At 33.5% G+C, this 24,142-nt stretch overlaps 1 protein-coding gene across 1 annotated transcript in view; it reads right to left on the reverse strand.

The window, feature by feature from the left end:
• The window catches only part of TLL1 (tolloid like 1), a 281,506-nt gene that overhangs the window by 50,778 nt on the left and 206,586 nt on the right, over positions 1 to 24,142 (reverse strand). Inside the window, exons 14-17 of the mRNA XM_044681682.1 lie at positions 23,368 to 23,493; positions 21,970 to 22,130; positions 17,355 to 17,535; positions 2,970 to 3,095 (exon numbers count right to left, since the gene is read on the reverse strand). Of these exons, the coding sequence (XP_044537617.1) occupies positions 2,970 to 3,095; positions 17,355 to 17,535; positions 21,970 to 22,130; positions 23,368 to 23,493 (594 nt within the window). The remainder of the gene's footprint in view (positions 1 to 2,969; positions 3,096 to 17,354; positions 17,536 to 21,969; positions 22,131 to 23,367; positions 23,494 to 24,142) is intronic.

Consider the following 24,142-nt stretch of genomic DNA (forward strand, 5'->3'; position numbering starts at 1 on the left):
AGAAATGAGAGTAATGGAAGAAAATGAAACTTGGAAAAAGAGGAACAAAAATTTTGCAGAAAAAAACACCTTATGAAACAGAATTGGCCTAGTGCTAAAAGAGACATGAAAATTGATTCAAGAAAAGAATTTCTCAAAAAGCAGAATAGGCCAAGTGTGTAAAGAGGCTCAAAAATTTATTGTAGGAAAGAATTTCTTATAAAACAGAATTAGCCAAATGGAAAAACAGGTAGAAAAACTCATTGAAGAAAATAATGCTTTGAAATTATGACTGGACAAGTGGAATGTAATGATTCAATGAGACATAAAGAAATAATTAAGTCAAAAGAATTTAAAAAATAGGAAATAATATGAATTATCTTTTCAGAAAAACAAATGACCTAGAAATACTTTGAGTAGAGAAAATTTTAAAAAGTATTGGGCTACATGAATATCATCAGAAAATAAAAGTTATGCTTCATATTTCAAGAAATTTTAACGGAAAATTGGTCCAATATCTTAGTTGCAGAGGATGAGATAATTTTTTAAATGCATCAATGACCTCATGAATAAAATCCCCAAATGAAAACTCTCAGGAATATTATAACCAAAAGGAAGGGGATAAGAGAAAGGAAAAGTAATAAAAAGGAGAGTGGATTAAGGGAGTCAATTGGCAGCAAAACAGACTCTTGAGGAATAGGGTAAAAAGAAAGAGAGAAAGCTATACAACAGTAAAAACAGTGGAGGGAAAGATACAGTAATTCTAATCGTGAATGTGAATGGGATGAACTCACCCACAAAATAGAAGTGGATATCAAAATGGATTTTAAACCAGAGTCCAACAATATGTTATTTATAAAAGACACACTTGAAACAGAAAAGACACACATAGAGTTATAATAAGTGGACAGGGTAGAATTTCTCATGCCTTAGCTAAAGTAAAAAGGGCAAGAATAGCAATCATGATCTCAGACAAAGTAAAAACAAAATTATACCTGAGTAAAATAGGTAAGAGAATCTATATTTAGAAAAAAGGAGGGAAAAAGTATAGACAATGAAATAATATCAGATGTTTTAGTAGCAAGTTTCTCAAATACTGAACTAATTTCTCAAATATATAGGGAATTTAGTAAAAAATTTAAAAATGAGTCATTTTCCAGTTGATAAATGGCCATGCATTAGAATAGGCAGTTTTTAAAGGATGAAATCAGTTATCTTCAATAATATGATAAAATGCTCTAATTCACTATTGAGTAGAAAAATGAAAAATTTAAAAAAATTCTGAAATTCCATTACACAAATATCAGAAATGACAAATGTTGGAGGGGAAGTGGGAAAACTGGGGAACTAATAATGCACTTTTTGTGGAGTTGTGACTTGGTGTGACCATTTTGAAGACTAATTTTCAATTATGCCCAAAGGGTTATAAAACTGTGCATACCCTTTCACTGAGCAATACTGCTACTAGTTCTGTATTCTAAAGAGATCACAGAAAATGAAAAGGACCCATATGAACAATAACAACAAAATAACAGTTCTTTTGTGGTGGTAAAGAATTGGAAATGGAAAAGACACTCATCTGTTGTGGAATGACTGAAGTTGTAGCATATGATTGTGTTGGAATACTATTGAGATATTAAAAAAATGATGATGGGGATGGTTTCAGAAAATCCTAGAATGATCTATATGAACTGATACAAAGTGAAATAAGCAGAATTAGGAAATCATTGTACACAAAAATAGCAATATCGTAATGATAATTGACTGAAAAACTTAGCTGCTCTGATCAATATAATGGTCCAAGACAATTAGATAATCTACTAATGAAAATTGCTATCCATTTCCAGAGCAAGAACAGATGAAAATTGAAAGCAAAGTGAAGAATATTTTCTCAATTTATGGATTTTTTGTTTTTTGGGGGAGATTTCCCTAATTTGAAAACGTTTTACATTCTTTTAAATGTATAATGTATATTATATTGCTTGCCTTCTCAGTGAATGGGGAAGGGGCTAGAGAGAGAAAAATAATTTGGAATTCAAAAAATATTTTAAAATGTTATAAACAGTAAATAAAAAGAGAAGTAGTGATTATTGAAGAGCTCAGTGGGATCAAGGGAACCAGAAGGAGGCAAGGAGATAGGAAAAAAATATATACTATATGCTAAGAGGAAGGAGTCATAAAGAAGAGAGTGAAGATGTATAAGGAATAATCAGTTACGGGCCAGAGGGAGGTGGGAGGATACGGAACTGAGGTTACTGATTGGAGATTGGTCTTGTTCATTTCTTCCTCTCAACCTTGGGGGAAGAAGGAAAGGATTAGTGAAGAAAGCAAGAGAATTGGGGCTAAGGTGGGATTTAACACTGCTGTGGCTATAGGACAAATTTGAGAAAAAAGAATCACCTGAAAAGGTCCTGGTCAGTTTGGGAAAAGAATAACTGTTAGAACAAGCCATAATTTACCTGCAGGACTATAGAACCTGATCTTAAGGCAATCTGGAAGAACTGTTAAGCAATTTCTAAAACAGAATCAAGGTCAAAACCAGGACCATGGCAGTCCTAATAACCAGGAACAAGATCTAGGGTTAATTCTAGTAATTATAAATGTATACCAAGAGTTTTTTTTATAGAGAGTTCTCTCAATTTGCTGTGCTCAGGGGTTAGGTACCAAACCAGAATGGAAGAAATCTGAAGAGTCAAAGGAATCAAGGTTAAAAGAATAGTGGTGAGATCTAAAGTATTAACATCCTGGCAGGGATTTAAAATATAGTAAAGCTAAAGATCAAAGCAGCTAAAGCATTTACAGAATGGAAAAGATAAGATTATCGGTTCAGATTTTTAAGCTCCCAAAGTATTGTAGCAAGGGAAGGTGGTAGAGAGGAGGACTAGTTTGACTATGAACTGAAGTTCACCAATGATACATTCCTGACATTGCTATATTTAAACTCTTTTTAATGCTAGTGTCATCTACTAACGAAAAGGACCTCCACTTACCTTCTTTACAGTCATGTTTATTCTCGTGAAGCACAAATCCATTTCGACAATGACACACATAACTTCCCACAGTGTTGATGCATTCATGTTGACATCCACCATTATCCTTAGAGCATTCATCTTTGTCTAACAAAGGGGATGCATAGGAGAGTTACATGGAAGAACAAACATGATAATTGTCAGGGAGAAATAATCATCGATTAGTGTTTCTTTTTGTCCAGAAAAGGGCAAACCAGGGCAGTGGCTTCATTGTTCTCAATATCTTTTTACCATGCCTTAGTTCTACCCATTCATTATGTACCCTGTAACCTTGTACCATGGACTAGTCAGTCAGTCATTTTCCACTCAGATAATTCAGGCTAATAAAATGGCATCCATTCTTCAGTGGAGAGAATTGAGGTAGGATTTGGGTAAGGGAAAACAATTCTTGGTTGGTGGTCAGCACTGACCCAACAATTCCATTTACTCCCAAACTTTTACTCTGTTAACTTTTTTGACTTATCTGGAGAAAATGACTTGGGAACAATTTCACTAGAGTAAATAATCATTCTGTAAAGAGAAATAAACACAAATTTCTAAATACAGAACCATGGTATACAAAAACATTTAAGCTAAACAAGGTTCCAGGTTTTATATATATTCATTTTCTTTAAATCATATAGCCCATTAAAAAAACTATTATAGTTGATTCCCCCCATCCCCCAAGAGCTTCACAAATGTGTTTAGCATTTAATGAATCTGGACATTTCAAAACATGCCAAGATAGGAAAAGGCATTGTTAGACTAACATAAGGAAGAACCTGTTTTTATGTATTTTAAACAAATCAACCATGTTGCTGGCAGTTTTGTTTATTAACAAGTAATCCTCTAAAAGGGGCTTTTAGTGCACTAAAAGTAAAGTAGAGGTTAGGATAGGAAATGTGAGCTGCATTAAATATCTAACAAATTCGCTGTAGGGAAAAAAGCCAAACTAGATTAGCAGGCAGTCATTCTGAGGAGAAGCATCAGCTGTCACCATTCAATGTCATTCAGCTGTCAATTCAAATAGGACTAGTCCATTAAAATCAGAACTAGCAGACTGTTTCTGACATACATATTCAAGACCACATCACACAGGCTTCTGTCACTACCACATTCAGAAAAGAGAATAAAGATTATTTTCCGTCAGAGGTTATAATAGCTCAAAATTAGAAGGTAACATCTTTTTATTTTTTATGGAGATGTGGTTCCATTTATAAATATATGCAAAAAATAAGATTGAGGATTCAATCTGTGAAATGTTTTCAGGATAGATATTTCTAAGCAAGAACTATTATTAAGTAGCTAGGACCAAGATGTCCACCCTTCTACCTTTGACATACTAAATTCATATCACAGGGCATTAATGACTTTCACAAAGTTGATTCGATTTGCTGGACTATTTCATTGTCAATATAAAAAAAATGTTTGATTTCATGATGGAGACAATGTGCTAGGTAACCCTACAGAATCCCCAAACATTTGCAGAACAGTTCCTACACAAATTACCACTATTTAAGGTCATTGTGGCTATCAAACTAAATGAATAACTGTATAAAATCTAATCGTTTTCCAAAGAGAAATATCCATTTCGAATGTGTGTGTGTGTGTGTGGGGGTGTATGAATGGGCGTATGGACAGCTGACTATAGGCTCTTCCTCTTGAGACCCATTTGCTAGTGTTATTGCAATCAGCCAGTAACAACTGAGAATGCCAAGAAACAAGCCAAGGCTTTTCATGCTCAGTTAGTACTTGACTAACAGATGATGTGTACATTGGAACACCTGGAGCAACTACACTATGATAGCCAATATACATTCTTCTTTGATTCAGAGCAAATGGAGTTGTTGAGATAGGCTTTTTTATTGGGCAGATATAGAGGTTTACCAACTAATCAGGACTAGGACCTTCTACTTGACCATGGCCCAACCTACCTCCCATGTTTCATGTATGTGGAGAATTCTTACCCCAGAACTGGGTAGAGATGTTTTTGGAGTCTCAAGCTAGAATATAGAATGCATATACTCATTGAAATAATGCTATAGATGGTAGAAAAATATACTCGAAATAGTCTATGAGTATAATTCTTTTTTTTAAACCCTTACCTTCCATTTAAAATCAATACTAAGTCTTGGTTTCAATGCAGACGAGTAATAAGAGCTAAGCAAAGGGTGTTAATTAACTTGCTCAGGGCCACACAGTTAGGAAGTATCTGAGGCCAGATTTGAACCCAAGATCTCCCATTTCCAGGACTGGCATTCTAAATACTGAGCCACCTACCTAATCTAGGGATTATTCCTCTAGTATGTTATGACCTAAAGTTATTGTTTGACATATCTAAAAATCTATTCTAGGCTGCAGCAAAAAGACAGACATAGAGAAAGAGACAGAGAGAGTGAGAGAGCACGATGGTTTTGGGGATTAAAAGAACAAGATTTGAATTCTGACTCTGCCATGAGGTTGTTGGTTTTGATGAAGTCTAAGGTTCATTCCATCACCAAGACTCTACTCTTCCAACAGATCTGCAAATTCATCAGTGTTAGTATTCCCTCCAAAAATGCAGTGACCACTTGTTTATGCTTCTGTCAATCCTGGGCAATATCTGTCTGCATATTTCTAAAATATTAACCAGAGTTCTACCTGATATATTGTGGGTCTTCCTTGCATTTTATTTGATAATAATAATTTTATTTATTTAAAATGTATTTATTTAATAATTTATTTCTATAAATGTATAATTTATAGTAAATTTCATTTATTCCATGCCAACAATGTTCCAGGAAGTGAACTAAGCACTGGAAACACAAAAAAGATTTTTAAAAGGGCCCTGTCCTCAAGGAGCTTACAATTTCCAAAAATTCTAAGTTCATCAGTAGACCACAAAAGCCAGCAATAAATTATTCCTTTCTCTTATGTGACAAACCCATTTTCTTTTTTGATCATATATTTACTTATTTGAGAAAATCACTTACATCACTTCTATTTATATCCTTTATAATTTCTTGCTTGTGTGTTACGTACATATACACACACATAAACACTTATAACCATTGTGAAACACTTGCTCTATTCTCGCCCAGCCATTTTTAGACTATAGTGCTTGCTCTATACAGCCATGCTGCTTCTGATCAACCTAGCACTAGAACCATTTGTTCTCTGCTGGTGGGCTCTTACAAGTGATCTTTTGTCTTTCCTTGTGCTGAACCAGATCTCCAATATCACTTCTCAGACTATTCCAAACCATGCCTTCATTTGCTTACCCAATTTCCTTTTTAGTTCTCCTTTATCCATTGTTTTTTTCCCCATTAAAATGTAAAACCTTTGAAGACAAGAGCTTTCTTCCTTGTTTATTATTTGTATCCTTAGCACTTAGCATATGCCAGATACATTATGGATACTTAATTTTTTTAATTTAATCAGCATGTACCATTCCATTGTCTTTAAGATGGTTCCCTAATCTGAAATCTTCATAGCCTTCAGTGTCCCTGACCAAGAGCTCAGGCAACATCATCAAAAGGATGTTGGTGTTCAAAGAGATGGGTCTTTGTTTCAGGGAGAAATTTAGGAGTGATTAAAAATAAACTTTGCAAATTCCCCAAATCAATCCAATCTACATTTTCTCTTTCTATTCAATTCTGGGCCTAGCCTATTGGCCATGTGCAATGTCTATTTAAGATATATATGAAAGGAACAGATAATATACATAAATACAATGAAGGGTGAGCTCTGTAAGTTGTCCACCCAACTGTTTGTTATAATTGGCACAATAAGCCTTTTATATCTATTTTATTCTTCCTGTCCGGATACACAGGACAAACACTTTTAAATGATACATTTATGAGGAACTATGATGTTTTATAACTTCTCTTACAATTAGTAAAATTTTAAAAAAAGAACATCTAGAGGATTCCACCATCATAAAAGAAATCTCTTTGATTTGAATTCTCTGCTAGATCTCCTCCAATAAGAGGCACATATCTTTGATGAGTATATATCTCTGTGTTTTATGTTTTCTTTGATATTTTAATAATCAGAAGGTTCCTGAATGATGTTATCTCTGCTATTTTATTTCCCTCGTATCTTAGAAACTTTAAAAGCACTGATTTGGTTTAGCCAAATGAAATGCTTTTTTTTAATAGTCAATAAAAAATAAACACAGGATGAACTATTTTTAAGCATTTTTCAGGTGATAATGTAAAGCTGAAGATCTGTTGCTGTTTTAAAATGTAATTAAAAAAACTCATCCATTACCTTCTAATTTACTTATCAAGTTTGATCTTGATTCATGTATATACCAGAAAGACCTATAAGATTGTGAGTTAAAGTTATTGTTGTCTTGGTTGGAATAAGTAAAATATACAGGATTTTTCACACACATTTAATATCTTCCCTCCCTTCTGATATTTTGAAATTCAATATCTCTATATTCTAAAAACTGTGTTCTCTTCAGCATAGACATTTTAAATGCAAAACTCATTTTCCCATCTTTGTTTACCTAAGTTTATTTTAATACTTTTTATTACTATAGTAGTACAGGAACTAAAACATTAGAATACAAATATGGTGGATCCACTATCCTTGATGGTCAAAAGTGTTTATTATAAAATCTCAATAGGTATTTATTATCTTTGTCATCTTCTTTCTAGTTTCATCCTTAAATACATGGAATAACTCTGCTTTGTTGAGTCTCTTAAAAAAAACACAAACTCCCCCTTTCCACTATATCTTTTTATTTTAATGAGTTGAGATGCTTTTTTGATGATCCTTTCCCAAAAGATTTTCCAAACCCTAATAAATTCAAACTGGTGATTCCCTGAACTGCTTTATCTCTTCACATGGGAAGCAGGTCAATGTTTGCTGCCTCAGGTGATTTTTAGGCACTTTTGATCTACCCAGAATAGAAACTATGTGTTGTAATGTAATAATTATATTTTTCTATGTAAATATTTCCGTATCCCAATTTACCAACTTTCAATGAATATATGTGAAACATTATAATGAATAAATTGGAGATGGCTTAAAAATAGCCTTAACTTTGCTCTTAATATTAATTTCTCAAGAGTAGCAAAAGCTAGGCAATTGGGATTAAGTGACTTGCCTAGAGTCATACAACTAGGAAGTAGCTAAAGCTAGATTTGAGCCAAATTTAAAGCAAAAACATTAATATAGATCAAAACAGATAAGCTTTTGAATTTGTAAGGATTTTATATTAAAATGTTAATATAAATTTGAGAGGAAATCTTAAGTAACTGACTTAGATTTATTTTATTTTAGGGTCAAATTTCTTCCTTCTCTCCCTTAAATCAACATCAGTAGCAAATAGCAACAAAGCTGATAATAATATAATCTCCCTTATGGCATGGAGATGAGAGGAAAAAATGAAAAAGGAAACTACTAAAAGATAATAATGACTCTTCCTATTGTTTGCATTTTCAAATTATGTTAATAAAAAAGCAAGTTCTGATACATCTATTCTTGGTGATCTTTTAAAAATCCTTTAACTGAACAAAACTATTTCCCCTTCTTTTGCCAAAAATAGTCAAAATGACTTAAAATTGAGAAATTTAAACTATTTTTTAATAAGCTAGACATACATAATTCAATAACTGGTATTGATCAAAATGTTAAGATAAAAGATAAATAATAAGTGTCAAATGGAAAAAAATGATAAATATTGTTTTTAGCAAATTGAAAATCTTGTTTAGCTATGTGAATTTTTTAAAAATATAGATGTTTTATATTTTTAACTGAATCTCTGATTTTCTTACTGTAGGGACTCCTGAAATGACACTTTATTTCCAAACATAGCCTAACATCTACCCTTCAAGTTAAAATATTAATATTTATTTTGGGGATGTGGGTTTGAAACTGAGAGATTAAACAATTTGCTGAGGTTCACAAAGCCAGTATATGTCAGAGTTGGGATTTTGGTGGGTTTGCTTTCTCTACCTGTTATAGCACTAGCATTATCTTGCTGCTATTATTTATTCCACAATGCCTTCACATTTTATCTAATTATTTAGCTTTATTTTAGGTTACACTTTTAGATAGCTGGTGCAATGGAGATAGGATTTTTTTAAAGACTTATGTGGGCAAAAATTAGCAAAATGCGAATTATTTCTTAATCATGTATAAAAAAATTTTAAAAGAAAGGGGGAATAATATGGATAGAGAGAATCCAAAGATTTTCCAGACCTGTTGCATTAAATTTTCCTGTCAATTAAATAAAATGTATGACTATAATTTTATCTCCCCATTAGTCTTCTCATTACAATATCACTAACAAGAAGTTGACTTGAGAAAATCCAGAAAAGGAGAGAGAAATAGAATAAAGGAGAAATTCTGAATATTCTATAGAAGGACTAGATCAACAATTTCTGGGAAATGGAAAATTGGCTTTAAAACATAAATGAAATTTTAGTTATCTTAATTTTTTCAACATTTCCATATTATACATTCAAAATAAAGGAAGAAGATGGACTTCATGTCAGTTACAAAAAAAAACCAACAAATGTTTCGCTAAGTAGAAATAAAAACATTTGTTCTCTTTTAAAAATGGAAATCATCCTGTAACATTTTCACTCTCTTTTTCTAATAAGGAAAGAGAAATTATGGTCTGGCGGTGGCTCTTACCAATCAGAGGCTGATTATCATACCTCTGAGAGTTTCAGAAGCCATCAGTCTGTGAAAGATACGTACAGAACCTGGCAAATTCTTGCAAGATTCAAAAACAAAAATTTTCTCTTTGCAGGTAGCTTTCTTGTCTGTAGGGAAAAAAAACATGTACCAGGATGGAACCAGAAGTGAGTGTGTTCTAAAAAAACTAAAAGTTCAGGATTAAAAGATAATAATAACTGTCAACTTGAAAGCATTCAATAAATCTCTCAACCACAACACCAGCAAAAAGTCTCCTAATCCAGCACCATTCACTAGAAAAGTCTATTGGAACATATGCTAAATTTGGAGTCAGAATTCAAGACATAATTGCAAAGTGCTTTCTTTAAGAATCAGTAAGATCACCCATCCAAGTGCAAATACTAGATTTAACCTATGAAATTATAGGATTGTTGCAAACATACTCTTAGGATTAAAGAAGTATTTTTAAAAAGAGTATTAATTTGAATGTTCTGTGAACTCATTTTTTAACATGTTGAAAACTAGTTCAATATAACTGGTTTATATTGCAATATTGTGCATTTTGTTTAAAGTACTTTAAAACTTGATTCTGAGAAGAGATCCATTGGTTTCACCAGATTCCTAAAGGAGACACACAAAAGTAAGGAAGCTTGGATTAGAATGAAAGAATTCAAGGACTAGAAATTACCTTAGAGTCTAGTCCAGTGATGGTGAATCTTTTAGAGATGGAATGCTGGGCAGAATGGCAGGTTATGTGAGGAATATCCATAGATCAGGTGAAGAGGGGGAGGGGAGTGACCTGAATGCTCTGCTCCCCTCCAGCTCTGCCCCTATGAGCCACCCACTTTACCCTCTGCGTGTTCTAATTGGACTGCTCGGCAAAGAGGCAAGTGATGTGAAAAAATGTTGTTAGGCTCAGTGGAGAGGGGGAAGGGAGCAGCTCTGCCTGAATCTCTCTGCCTTTCTAGTACCGAACTCTGGTGGGGGCAGAGGGGAAGGAAGGGAGGGTGACCAAGTGCCCACAGAGATCACTCTGCCTGCCATCTTTGGCACCCATGCCATCAACTATCTATCACTGGTCTGGTCTAACCCTGTCATTTTCTTTTCTTTTTTCTTCTAAATGCCCTTACTTTCTGTCTCAGAATCAATAGAATCAATTCTAAGGCACAAGAGTGATAAGGGCTAGGCAAATGCAGTTAAGTGACTTACCCAGAGCCTAATAATAAGGAAGTGTCTGGGGGCAGCTGGATAGCTCAGTGGATTGAGAGCCAGGCCTAGAGCCAGGAGGTCCTAGGTTCAAATCTGGCCTCAGACACTTCCCAGCTGTATGACCCTGGGCAAGTCACTTGACCCCCATTGCCTGCCCTTACCACTCTTCCACCTACGAGCCAATACACAGAAGATAATGGTTTAAAAAAATAAAAAAATAATAATAATAAATAAAAAATAAGGAAGTTGTCTAAGACCAGATTTGAATCCAAATACTTTTGAACTCCAAGCCTGAGATTCTATTTACTGTGCTATCTAGCTGTCCCACACCATCATTTTCAAATGAAGGAATTTATACTCAGAGACAAAAAGTGATTTGCTCAAATACACAGAAATCTCACAGTGCCCAATCAATTACTCTTTCTGCTTATATCATGGTACTCAAACTTTCTGTTTTTAAGAACCTTTTGTACTCTTAAAAATTATTTAGAACGCTCCTTCCAAAAGCTCTTATTTAGGTGGAATTATATGTACATCTATAATATATAAATACATATTCTCCATTCACTAGAATACAGTAAATAATTATGTCTAATTCATTTATTGTATTAGTAATTAAAATGTCTTAAGGCTATAATGAAAATAGTTTTCACTTCATAGAAAAACCAAGGTCTCAAATTATGTCATATTACCAAAGTCCATACTTTGAGAATCATTACACCAAACTATATTAACTTCAATATTGAAGAGGAAAAAAACCAACAATGTTAATTACATTATTATTTGGTCTCATTTCTATAGTTGCAAAGCTCAAGAAAGACTACTACTTGAAGATCTATTCAGTTTTATATTCATGTAGAACACCAACTTCAAATCTATGTGAACAACCATTTATATTTCACTACCAACCCTGTTTGTTTAAAAAATACACTTATCTGGGAAAGGAAAAATGATTAGATTCTATTTTCTTTACATTATTTGTGGAATTTTAAAAAATATGTGGGATGGTTGAATTTTTCAAAATATTTAAAATGATCAAGCCTACCTTTTTTACACACACGATTTCTGTTTGTTTGCTTTTTAAACTTTGGGACCTAATTTTTTGCTTCTTAATCCTTTTCCAATTTTTGTTGTTGTTTTGTTTTTAAGAAATGTGAGCAAAATTTGATCGTCTAGTTTTGGAATGTTTATGTGGATACTTTGATGGTTTTGGGAACTTAACTGACTGTTTGGGATGATCTTTGCACTGCTGTGCAGGGCAAAGCATATACACATTTTCATCCTAAGTGAGTCTGTCTTAAACATGTCTTTCCAACAAGTCTCCATATAGTTCTTTACAAGGTTCTGAAGACAATTTTCAAATAGTTTGAACATTTCATCTATACTACTGTAACATTCGACCAACCTATTTATCATCTCTTAAACTACCTATATGATTGCAATCAGTTTTCAAGCCATTCACGTCTTAGATGATGTCTTCTACCTGATTTATTACAAGGCATGGTTGTTGGTTATTTAGATATTACTATTTGCTAATTAAGATTAGAGTGTAATAGCTATTAATCAATATTTTATTATAATTGCCAAATATATTTCAATTATTATCTTTTCAGTCATATAATATTTTAGTTCTTCTGAAATAATGGAGGCCCATGAACCTATATACTTATCAAGAAAACACTAATGTTAAAAAGGCAAAAAAATGTTATTATTGTAGCAGCAGGAGCCTCTGATTCTGTAAGGTGCTTAATTCATCATCAGAAATCATAATTCTGGTTTATCTTCCATGTGAAATGTATGTCTGTTTATTTCCTCATATTCAAATGTTTTAGGTGATAGATGATGTAGACCTGTCCAATTCTAGACTTACTTCATCTTTCACCTAAAATATTTGTTTAAGATGTATATATTGATGGATTAACTCAATGAATAGCCTGAACAACTTGGGTATTATAATCAGGGCAGTAGATATCTTTCATCTACTTTGTTTTCCCAACATGGTGGCTAGGATGAGCTCTTTTAAGTGCATGCGCATCTTATAAAAGAATCTGTGTTGTTTCACAGCCTGGCATAATTAGTATGTCTTCTGCAAATGACTGGAAAACAGGTCTGCCTGTAACAAGAAATTATATTCTACTTGACTTTTGCATAAGATATTGTTTTAGACATTTTGGGTGAGAATATCTGCCTCCTTCAGGATCTGCTTGCTACAATGGAACTCTGAATATAACTATCCCTATGGTCAAATCTCTAATTTTTAATAAATGGATGGAAAGCAAATAAATAGAGTATGTCTTTAAGCAAGGGAGCATGTTTGCTATTGAATCAGCTGCTTTCATGAACAAAAAAGAACCAATAAAGGATATTATATTCCATATATCTCTCAGATGTGTAAGTGTGCACATGGAATTTGTTGTAGAAAATAATCTGTAAAAAGCTGCCTTTCCCTTTCCCATGTCCATATTGTTAATAGAGACTATTTTTACGAATAATTTATTTTTGAAATATAGGTTTCTCTTTAAAGTAGCTTTTGAATCCCTCAACATAAAACTTCATTTAACGATCATTAGTGATAATTTTTGGTGTTTTCAACCATAAACAAACCCATGTTTTATACTTGGTTATGTATCATTCTTGTAAGCCATATAGCTGATAATGTAAGATTCATTTTTATATTTTCAGTTGAGGCCAGTGACTCAGCCTATTTAATTTTCTCTATATTGGATTAACTACCAAAAAATTACCAGAGAAAATTAAATTAATTCTCATGAAGTAGAACTTTGTTTTACACATATTTTTACCTAGAATTAGGTAATTAAATCTTAGGATGGGGAAAATCTATGAAACAAAGTCAAATACAATTAACTTTAGTGATACTGGTGGCAAAGTAATACAAAATGGGTGTAGACCCACTATAAATACTAATTTAACTGTTGTAACCTTTATTATGAGATCTTTATCCAACAATCAATGAGTTGATGAAGGGAAAGAAACATGTCAATATAAATATTCTAGTTACAAGGGAAAACAGAAGACATATGGAACCTATAGCCCCAAGGAAGATGGTGGATGGTCATAGGTTCTAATTGCAGAGGGGAAAAAGAAGAGCAGGTCTCATTATTAATAACAATTGCAGAAGATCCAAAGAGTGATTATAGAATTTCATGATGAATATTTTGTAGCAGGTTACCAACAACTTGTGTACAAGAAGTAAAAAGCTATTATCTAGGATAACTGTGACTGGAAAACCTTGGACCAGGTACAAAACCTAAATATGGTATTGGTACCTCATGGGATGTTTCTAATGTACTGAATATGCCACATAGAGAAGACTTAAAGGAGGACATCATTGTCAGTTATTCAGTGACTCGGTTTTGATCTGTGTTGTTGGAGAGAAAATCCATATTGAGGAAATCAGGGATCTATTTAAATGTTAAATATGTATATATACATGTATGCATCTAAAGCACAGCACAGTTAGGTCCAATTAGTGTAAATAATGAATCCTATTTAGTGTGAATAATGAATCCCCTGAAGCAGGTCATATGCATTTGAATTTGTATTATTTGAAGCTATATTATTGGAAGTGTTATAATTGATCTCAGCCTAATTGAATATGTAATGAGAATTCAAATAATATAACCATCTCATAGGATTCATTGTTTGTAATAATTCAAACCTAGATACATATATTTCTTGATTTAATACTCCTTTCCAGAAATAAAAATTTTAATGTAACAGTCATTTTATGGGTTCAACAGTTTAAAATCATTAAAAAAACTATAAAAAGCAGGGGAACTGAGTACTAATCACTTTCCTTATGAAGTGAATTCTTAAAATATTCATTTTTGATATTTCAAAGGATATCAACTCTAATAATCATTTTATCATTGTCTTTTTAAAAATGTTCATCACATTTTTCTTCTCTTGCCTTCTTCCCCATCTACTGAAAAAATCCAGAACCTCTGTTTCTCTTAAGCACAGATACACAAAACATATTCTTACATTTGATCTATATATCCCTGAGAAAATGTTTAGCTCCTTTCTGGTCTTCAAACTGATATTTTGTTAAATTCAATATTTCATAGAACTTTTATAAAGACTTGAGTGTGGTTTATAAATAAAATGTATGATTGGTAGGCTCAATGAAGCATTTAATCAACTGACTCTTAATTCTAAATGCAAACCTATTTGTAGTATCATAATGGTCACCAAAAACAATCACAATATGCCTTTGTCCCCATTTCACTCCTGAAACAAGCATCCCAAGCACCTCAGAAAACTTAATGGCAAAGGAATCCAACTACTCAATCATAAACAGTAGTCCTTTCAGAAACTATAATCTAAACAACATTGCCAAATGGTTTTTATGTTTCATATAAAGAACATTAATAATAAAACACTAATGATAACCATCTCAGACTGGGCAAAAGAACAATCTAGTAATAAAATTGTTTCCGGGTCATGAATATGCTAAGGGCAACAGCAGATGAATTACCATATGTTACTAGCAAAGGGGCATAAAAATTGATGTTGTAGGAACAGTTAACAAATGCTTATATTATTTACTATAATTATTTATTTGAGATATACTCTGGTATTTATCAATTAGCATTACCTCATGGATTTATAATAGATGAAATGATTATTAAAACTAAAATTGTACAAACTGGAGAATGTTTACCAAATAATGAACATGAGTGAACACAGATTATGTTTAATTGACAAGTGCAATCACAGGTTCTGACCAAGGCAGTCAGTCAGTTAATTATGGTAAAAGAGCAAATTAACGACAAGGTTAAAAGCCTTATTTCTTGTGTTTTCTTTATCTGTACTATCAGATGAAAATAAACATTATTAGTTTTAATGACACAAAGTAAGAAAGTACAAAACTGAGGACTAGAAACCATGTTTTTAAATGCTCAACTAAATCTAACAATTTTTAGAATACTGCATAGTAATTTTAGAATTAACATATTAAATGTTATATTTTATAATTTAGCTAATATGATTAAAATTTACTTTATTTGAAAATGTAAATCTAAACTGTCTCTTTGAAAGCCTTGTTCATTGTATAAAAATAATGTATAAATGCAAATATAAGTCACATTTAAAAAGAACATTCTTTCTCATCAAACAAAGATACCAAGAATCTACTTGGAAAATAGCCAATGAACCCCTAAGAGAGAAAAAATAAAGTAAAATTAAAGTTGGTTAATGGGTAGAAAAAGGGAGGAAGGAGAGAAAGCAGAAAATTTATAGTTAGCACACTTTAGATCATGAACTGGACCTCAGTGGAGCATGTAAAACTTTATCATTATTTTTATTTTTTAAATTTGGTATTGACCTAAGATTTCAACAACACAGGGAACTCTAAATGAGAAAACTCCTTTTGCTGAAGCTGCCTAGCAAGTACAATTGCAATTTTGTCTTAGAGATTTGCCTTAAGGTCTGAAATATTAAATGACTTGCCAATCATCATGTGAGTGTGTGTGTTAGAGGTGAGACTTGAAATGAAGTCTTTTTTTTTTTTTTTAATTCTTCCCTTCTGTCTTAGAACCATATTCGGTTCTAAGGCAGAAGTGTATTATGATTACCGCCTAGGGTCACACAGTTAGGAAATGTGTGAGGTCAGATTTGAAACCAGAACCTCTCAACTTCTCTATCTTCTGAGCCACTTAGCTACCCCTGAACTGAAGAGTTTCTGAAGGTATTCTTGGCTCTGGGGTTGGTCTTCTATCCATTAAACTATTTTATCAATTAAATTCTGTACCCAATATTTGCCCTAGATATTGTACATTTCTTTGTGAGATCAAGGGAGCCATATTGATTTTTATACTACCATAAGAAAAATATAATATAATCTGATAACTAGTTATATATTATGCTAGATGGCACCATGAGTAAAGCAATGGACCTGGAGTAAGGAAGACTGGTATCTAAATCGCATCTCCGACATTTATTTCTGTGTGACCATAGACAAGTTGCTTAAGCTCTATCTGTCTCAATTTGTTAATTTGTAAAATTTGGGTAAAAACATCACTTACCTCCTATACTTGGTGTGAAGACAAAATGAGTTAATATGTGTAAAATGCTTTCTAAATCTTAAAGTGTTATATAAGTGATAACTATGTATGTATATCTGTATATATAACATAATATATTAATATGCCTCTGCATGTATAATACATACCTAAACATTTATAACTATATATATATATGCATAGAGAACTTAAAATGAAATATAAAAGTTTTTTTAAAATACACTATGTAATATGTAAGCTTTAAAATTTGAAACCATGTTTAGAAATTTTCTAATAACCATTTGTTTAAGAGCAATTAGCTTCCAATATAAAAAGTGAATTTTAAATATGTCCAAATTCTAAGTCTTTGGTCATCCTGGCTAGGCATATAAAACTAAATTTCTCAAAATCAAATGGATGAGAAAACATGCAATTGGACACCCGATCTGACCTATTTATAGGTTCTACTTATACCCCATCATCATCTCTCTTTCCATACCTGAGAAGAAATGAGCTTTAAAACCTTTCTTAGAAACGGTGTTGTCAGATTTGAATTCAATCCTCATGTTGTTGAACTGGGAAGTGATCACCTCAGGTACTTCTGCCCCACAAAATTTGCCATGTAATTTGGAGTCTGAGGACAATCCACTTCGGATCTCTACATAATCATATTTGCAAACCTGTGGCAGGGGTGAAAAGTCTTTATTTCAGTCAATTTCAAAGCATTTTAGAACTGAATATAACACCTTTGAGATTAGGGGCTTCCTGTTGTTTGCTCTCTTTCCCCACTATCTAGTTTATCCCATTAATATCCTATTGCTAAATCCCAGCACATGACAATTGCGTCATAAATGTTTTTGCTTTTATTCAATTGACCATTACAATTCTACCACAACATAATGTCCTCAGCATCATAAATTTTCTATCTATCATTGTCATAGTTGACATGAAGACTAATACTTTCAAGGGAAAAAATAAAAGAAAGGGTCATCTTCATGAACAGACTAAGTAAAATGTCATTTACTCCACCTCCCTCATTTTCCTGTTGAGGAAACTGAGGTCCAGAGAATTTATAACTTGCCACCGTATAAAACGAAGGACTTAGAGTCAGGAAGACCTGTGCTCACATCCTTCCTGATACAAATACTAATTGCCTGCCCTTGGGCAGGTCATTCAGTCACCCTCAATGTGTTTCCTTATCTGTAAAACATGGAAAATTATAGTTTAGGATTATGGTGAGATTCTGATGAATTAAGATATACATGTAAAGAGCTCATTGCAAATCATAAAGCAGCCCATAAGTGCCATCTAAATAAATCAATCAAGTCAAATGAAGGAGAAAAGGGATGCTCTAAGCAGCTACAATGGAGGATATGGTAAATCACTCCATCATCTGCCAAGAAAACCTCCAGTGGGATGATGAAGAGTGTCAGACAAAACTGAAAACAACTGAACAACAATGAAAGGGAGCCAGAGCAGAATCAGCATCTCTAGTGGTTTTCAATTTAAAAGTCACAAGTGTGGACAATAGGAAAAACAGGACACTTTCCCCCTAAGAGTTCAAGTCCAAGGCTCATAATCACATCTTTTACAAAATCCAATCAAAATAACTTTAATGCGAAATTCACATTAATTTCTTATCTTCTCTGAATTAACTGGTGCAATGTCTTGTTTTCCTCCATTAACTGCATATTCAGCAAGATGCCAAACAAGAGGGGCTGTATTTCAGGGAAGAGGGGACAGGGATTTTCATTAAAACTCCAGATATTTATTTAATATGTAGCGCTCTCATTTCACATGGATGGAAGGAGTTAAGCAAACGCAGGTATCCCTTGGGGTTTTATTAAATCTTATACAGATGCCTCTGTGATCCGTTACCTTAGGTGCTTTACTTACTGTACATTTTGAATTCCGCACTGAGAATAAATGACCTTATTATATGAAGGTATAATTCATACCCTTGGCTGATACATATAACTGATTCCTCTTGCTAGACACTTGTGATGCTAACATAATGACTAATAGACAGAATGTCCTTAGAGAAAAAAGCTACTCTTTTCTCTATTTAGTATCACTGTATTTATTTTTTTTAACAAAGAGAGAATGCAAAATTGAGCAAAGGACACATGTAAAAAAAAGCTTCAATTTATTTTAATTTAAAAATGAGCGGGAGCAGTCATTTAGTACTGGCTTTTTGGGGGGTACATAGAATGGGAAAGAAAATGATGAAGTTTTCAACTTAGTCTCAAATTGTATAAGCCAGGTTTTTGCCCAGGATAGATTTATTTTATAGCCAAGTTATGAACCTATAAAAACACACAGTATCCAGTTAAGCTTTCCACACAGTAACACCATTATAATTTAAGGAATTCTGAGATGTGTTACCGGCTTTGCAAAGCCCCCTTTTATGAAAAAACTCCTCCTCCTAGTAGTATGATACTTTTTAGAATCTAACCTCATTTCTCTATAACCCATTCTTCCTTAAGCACTCCCGCCCTTGAAACTTCTAAGCTCCTTTGACAGATCTAAGAATCATACAATCAAAGATTCAGTTGCCTATAATAAACAGATTTCAGAAAAAAATGTTGGAAGTAGAGTCATTCATTGCCAAGACTTCACCAAATTGCAGTGTTGGCCAAGAAATCACAAGCTTAAACTCATATAAGTTTAGAGCATATCAATGTTTTGTTACAACTGGCACACTTTTTCATTTCATTTTTCACATCGATGAGTTCTTACAATTTTGTAATAATATAGACCATCTGTAGAGGAAGGTGGTATGAGTTTCTGGGAGACATTCTGAGTTTGAAGTTTGAGGTCACAGGTTTGAATGTGAGTTATTCTATCTACTTATTATTATCAAAAATAGGGGATTTTAAGTAGGCCTTCCTGGGTCTCAGTTTCCTCCTCTGTAAATTGAGATGTTAAGCTAGATAAGCCTTAATTCCTTCTGATCCTTTGATCTTTTGGAGAATATGGACAAGAACTGTACAATAACTAAAATTTTAGGTATATTGAGATCTTCACTGATGAATAAGAAACTCTTATTTGGAAATAGGTCTTGATCAAGGACACATAACAAAACCAGTGGAAATGTGTGTTGGCCATGGGTGGGGGGAATGTGGGGGGTGAAGGGGAAAGTAGGAGCATGAATCATGTAACCATGTTAAAAATGAATATTAATAAATGTTTAAAATTAAAAAAAGAAACTCTTAGAACAATCAATGAAGAAAGGGGTTTAGAAAACAATGTAAGGGCTGCTAGGTGGCACAGTGAATAGAGCAGCAGGCCTGGAATCAGGAGGACTTGGGTTCAAATCTGACCTCAGACATTTCCTAGATAAGTGACCCTGGGCAAGACACAATTTGTCCAGCCCTGCCCTCCTGTCTTAAAGTTGTTACTACCACAAAAGGTAAGGGCTTAAGAAAAGAAATGAAAAGAAAGAACATATTCCTTCCTCTGGCCCCTTTTATTTGTCATATTATTTATCAATGGTCAGAGCAAGTTGAAAATTCATGTGTATGATGTGTCTAAAACATTCTCATTTCCAGGCTCTTTCACTAGGACCTCTAGGGCTATAAAAGGTTCATATGATTTTTAAATCTATTTTGTTGTTTCTCTCTGTCTCTCTCTCTCTCCCCTCTCTCTCCCCCCCCCCCTCTCTCTCTCTCTCTCTCTCTCTCTCTCTCTCTCTCTCTCTCTCTCTCTCTCTCTCTATCAACCACCTAAAAAAATGTCAGTATTTTTTTCAGTGCTGCCAGTCAGACAACAAGCATTCCTTAATTTACCATATGCCACATGTTGTGTAAAATACTGGGGATACAAAGAAAAAGTAAGAACAATCTGCTCTCAGGGAACTTCTGTTCTTAGTGAGAAGCTCGCAATGTAAAAATTAGATACATATACTCTATGCTCAGAGTAGGTTAAAAAGTAATTCACTAGGATTTGAAAACTGAGTGTTTAATATCTGGAAATTTGTGATTCAAGAAAGAAGGTTCTCATCAACAAAAAACAAATACAGATATTCCTTCCACATTTTGACTTTCTTCATTGAAAATTCGCTATATGGGGGGTTGGTATAATAAATTAAATAGGAATTTTGCAGACGGTGCACAAGACATGCAAAGATCAGCAGGCAATACAAAAAAAGTTTAGAAACTTTGAAATGGATAAACTATATGGATAGTATTGTATAAAATCAACATAGTTTTAATGCCATAAATATTCACAATTTTTAAAAGTTAAAACAAATAAAAAAGTTAAAGTTTGTCCAAACGATATAGAAGGGATAGCTGTACTTAACCCAAATTTGACAGCAAAGCACTATAAATATCCTCTCAAAATCAGAATTGTTCTCTGGTACAAAGGGAGGGACAAAAAAATTTATAGGGATTTTCCAGATTGTAGGAACACTGTACTCCTAAACCCTGAAGTATGAAAGGAATATCTATATTAATCTACAGAAAAAAAAAGCTATTAACTTTACCTTCACGTCTTAGCCATTTGCCATGTCTACTTGTACTTTGAGTCATTCCTTGCTTAGTGAAATCCCACAGCTACTCAATTAAAAATATAGTAACTTCCCCAAAATGCATGTTTTTGTTTCAACTCAAGCAATGAAATTTTGTTAATTTTTCATAGAAAAATCCAGATGAAGTGAACCTGACCATATATTCCATAGGTACTTTTAATAAACTAAAGAAAATGGTATATATTAGGCCTATTAAGAAAAAAATATTGCCTCTGGGTGATTTTGAATCTCCAAGAAATAGTTTAGAAACACTCAATGTTAATAAAATCCATAAACAACTACAAAAATAGTTTGCAGAACAGGAGACTCTACTAATTTCTGCCATTTTAAACACAAATAATTTTGGTCTTTCCTAAGATCATAGAGCTAGAAGTGACCTCAGAGCACTTCAATCCTCTCATTTTATGATTGAGAAAACTGAGGCCCAGCAAGGTTAAGTGATCTATGCAAGACCAGAGAACAGTAAAGAACAACGTCAGTGTTTATGGCTTGGACCTCTTATTATAAACAGAACACCTTTAAAAAAATGTTTTCGGACATTCCCTGAATGGAGTGGAGAAAGTGACATGTAATCTTTACTTACTTCATTGCCCTCTAGTTCAAAAAACTCAAATTTCATAGAAATTCGGTACTGGGTTGGAGCAACCACCTGCCAAATGCAGTTTTTATTGGGTGGGTATTCTTTGGGCCAGCCTGGGGTGGTTATGGTGCCATTGAGCTTTGTTAGTAGTCCTCCACAAGCAGCTGAAATAAAAGAAAAAAGAGGTTTTTCCTCTTCTCTAGGCTCCCAGAGACCCCCTGTAATAATTCTCAACTACTATATACTGCATTACCTCACTGAAAATGATTACCTTGCCTCCTAATAATGGACAGCATTTGGGTCAATACAGTCAAAGTTTGAGCTTCTACTCAAAGTCTTTCCTCATCTACCAGTTGTATTCCCTCTCCAAATACCTTGTATTCATTTTGGATATGATATACATATTTTGAAAACGGTTACAGTATTTTCCTCCGTAATATAGGACAATTTCATTTTAGACTTTGAATCTTCAGCACCTAGCTTGAAATGTGGTACATAATAGATAATTAATAAATGCTTGCTGCTTCTGTTGACTTCTAATTCTAGATAATACCAGTCCACATTGTCTGGTATTTTTTTTTAAATTTATTTTTTAAACCCTTACCTCTCATCTTCGATTGATACTAATTATCAGTTCCAAGATAGAAGAGAAGAGCTAGATAACTAGAGGTATGTGACTTGTCCAGATTTACACTGCTAGGAAGTATCTGAAGCCAAAATTAAACCCAGAATTTCACATTTCCAAGCCTGGATCTCTATCCATTGAGTCACCTAGCTGCTGCTTTTTTTCTTGAATTTCACATCTCTCTCTCTGTAGGTAAAGTTAACCCAAATTGTCTCATATGTGCATCACAGCTTCCTAACTTGGTGATTGTCCTGACCAGTATGGTGCTAATGTGGGGAATTAACTTGTGCCTCCCCAGTATGCTGGCCCACAATAACTTGGTCCAAAATGGTTCCCCCTAACTTTAGACACTGTGATACACAAATAATATTATAAAGCAACCTAATTTATAAGGCTAATCCATGGCATGGAGTTCAGGGCTCATTATAAGCACTCTGGTGAAGTTTGAGTTTGTTTTTTTTAACACTCTGAAATACTGTTCATTCAGTAATCTAACTGCTCCTTAATTCAATGTGAATAGATAACAGTCATTCCCTACTACCACTTATCTAGCAAATTATACAAGATGAGATTTTGATCCAGTGGGATTTCTTCCTTCCTTCCTTCCTTCCTTCCTTCCTTCCTTCCTCCCTCCCTCCCTCCCTCCCTCCCTCTCTCTCTCTCTCTCTCTCTCTCTCTCTCTCTCTCTCTCTCTCTCTCTCACTCACTCACTCACACACACATCTCTCTCTCTCATCTCTCCCTTTTTCTTTCTTTTCTTGTCAATGAACACATACCTTCACAACTCCTCTTATCAGGCCCAAGCTCATAGCCAGGTTCACAAGCACACTGATAACTTCCCAAAGTGTTTACACATCGCTGTTCACAGCCTCCATTGTCAGGTTTGGCACATTCATCTTCCTCTATGAACAAGAAAGAAATAATAAAACAACCTAGCATGAGCCTCATTTCTGATGAATTTGCCTTAATAACTGAATATCTATATTATAAAAGAGTATGTGAATATGTGAGTATAACTATATGGATAAAAGTACATACAAATAAAAACTCCATATATATCATCATTATGGTATAAAAATATTCTAAGGAAGGAATCCATTGCAAAACTAGAACTTGGGAAATAGACTCTTTCATCCAAAAAACCGACAGCTGTAGCCCTACTTAATAAGCCCTTTGTGGGTAGCCTATAGGAACTTAGGTGTCAGGAAACTAAATACTGCATAAATACTAAAAGAATGAGTAGAAATCCATAACAGGGTCATTTAAAGGGCACTTTATCTCCTACAGAGTGAGTCTGTGTTGTCCTGAATTTGTACTCAAAAAACAGATTAATAGAATCCTCCAAATCCAGGGTTTTGGTGTGATGGATACTAAAAAAGAACAATGAGCACCAATATAAAGCAGAAAACCTTACAGCATAAAATATTTCTTTATGTTAATTGTAAAGTATTATTTAGCATATTTATGCTAATATTTTAAGGAATTAGCAGTAGCAAAGATAAGTAAAAGTCATTCAAATTGATCTAATCTCTTTTTAAAATTCAGTTTAAA

This window comes from Gracilinanus agilis, chromosome 6 (genome assembly GCF_016433145.1).
Source record: "Gracilinanus agilis isolate LMUSP501 chromosome 6, AgileGrace, whole genome shotgun sequence".
NCBI lineage: Eukaryota > Metazoa > Chordata > Mammalia > Didelphimorphia > Didelphidae > Gracilinanus > Gracilinanus agilis.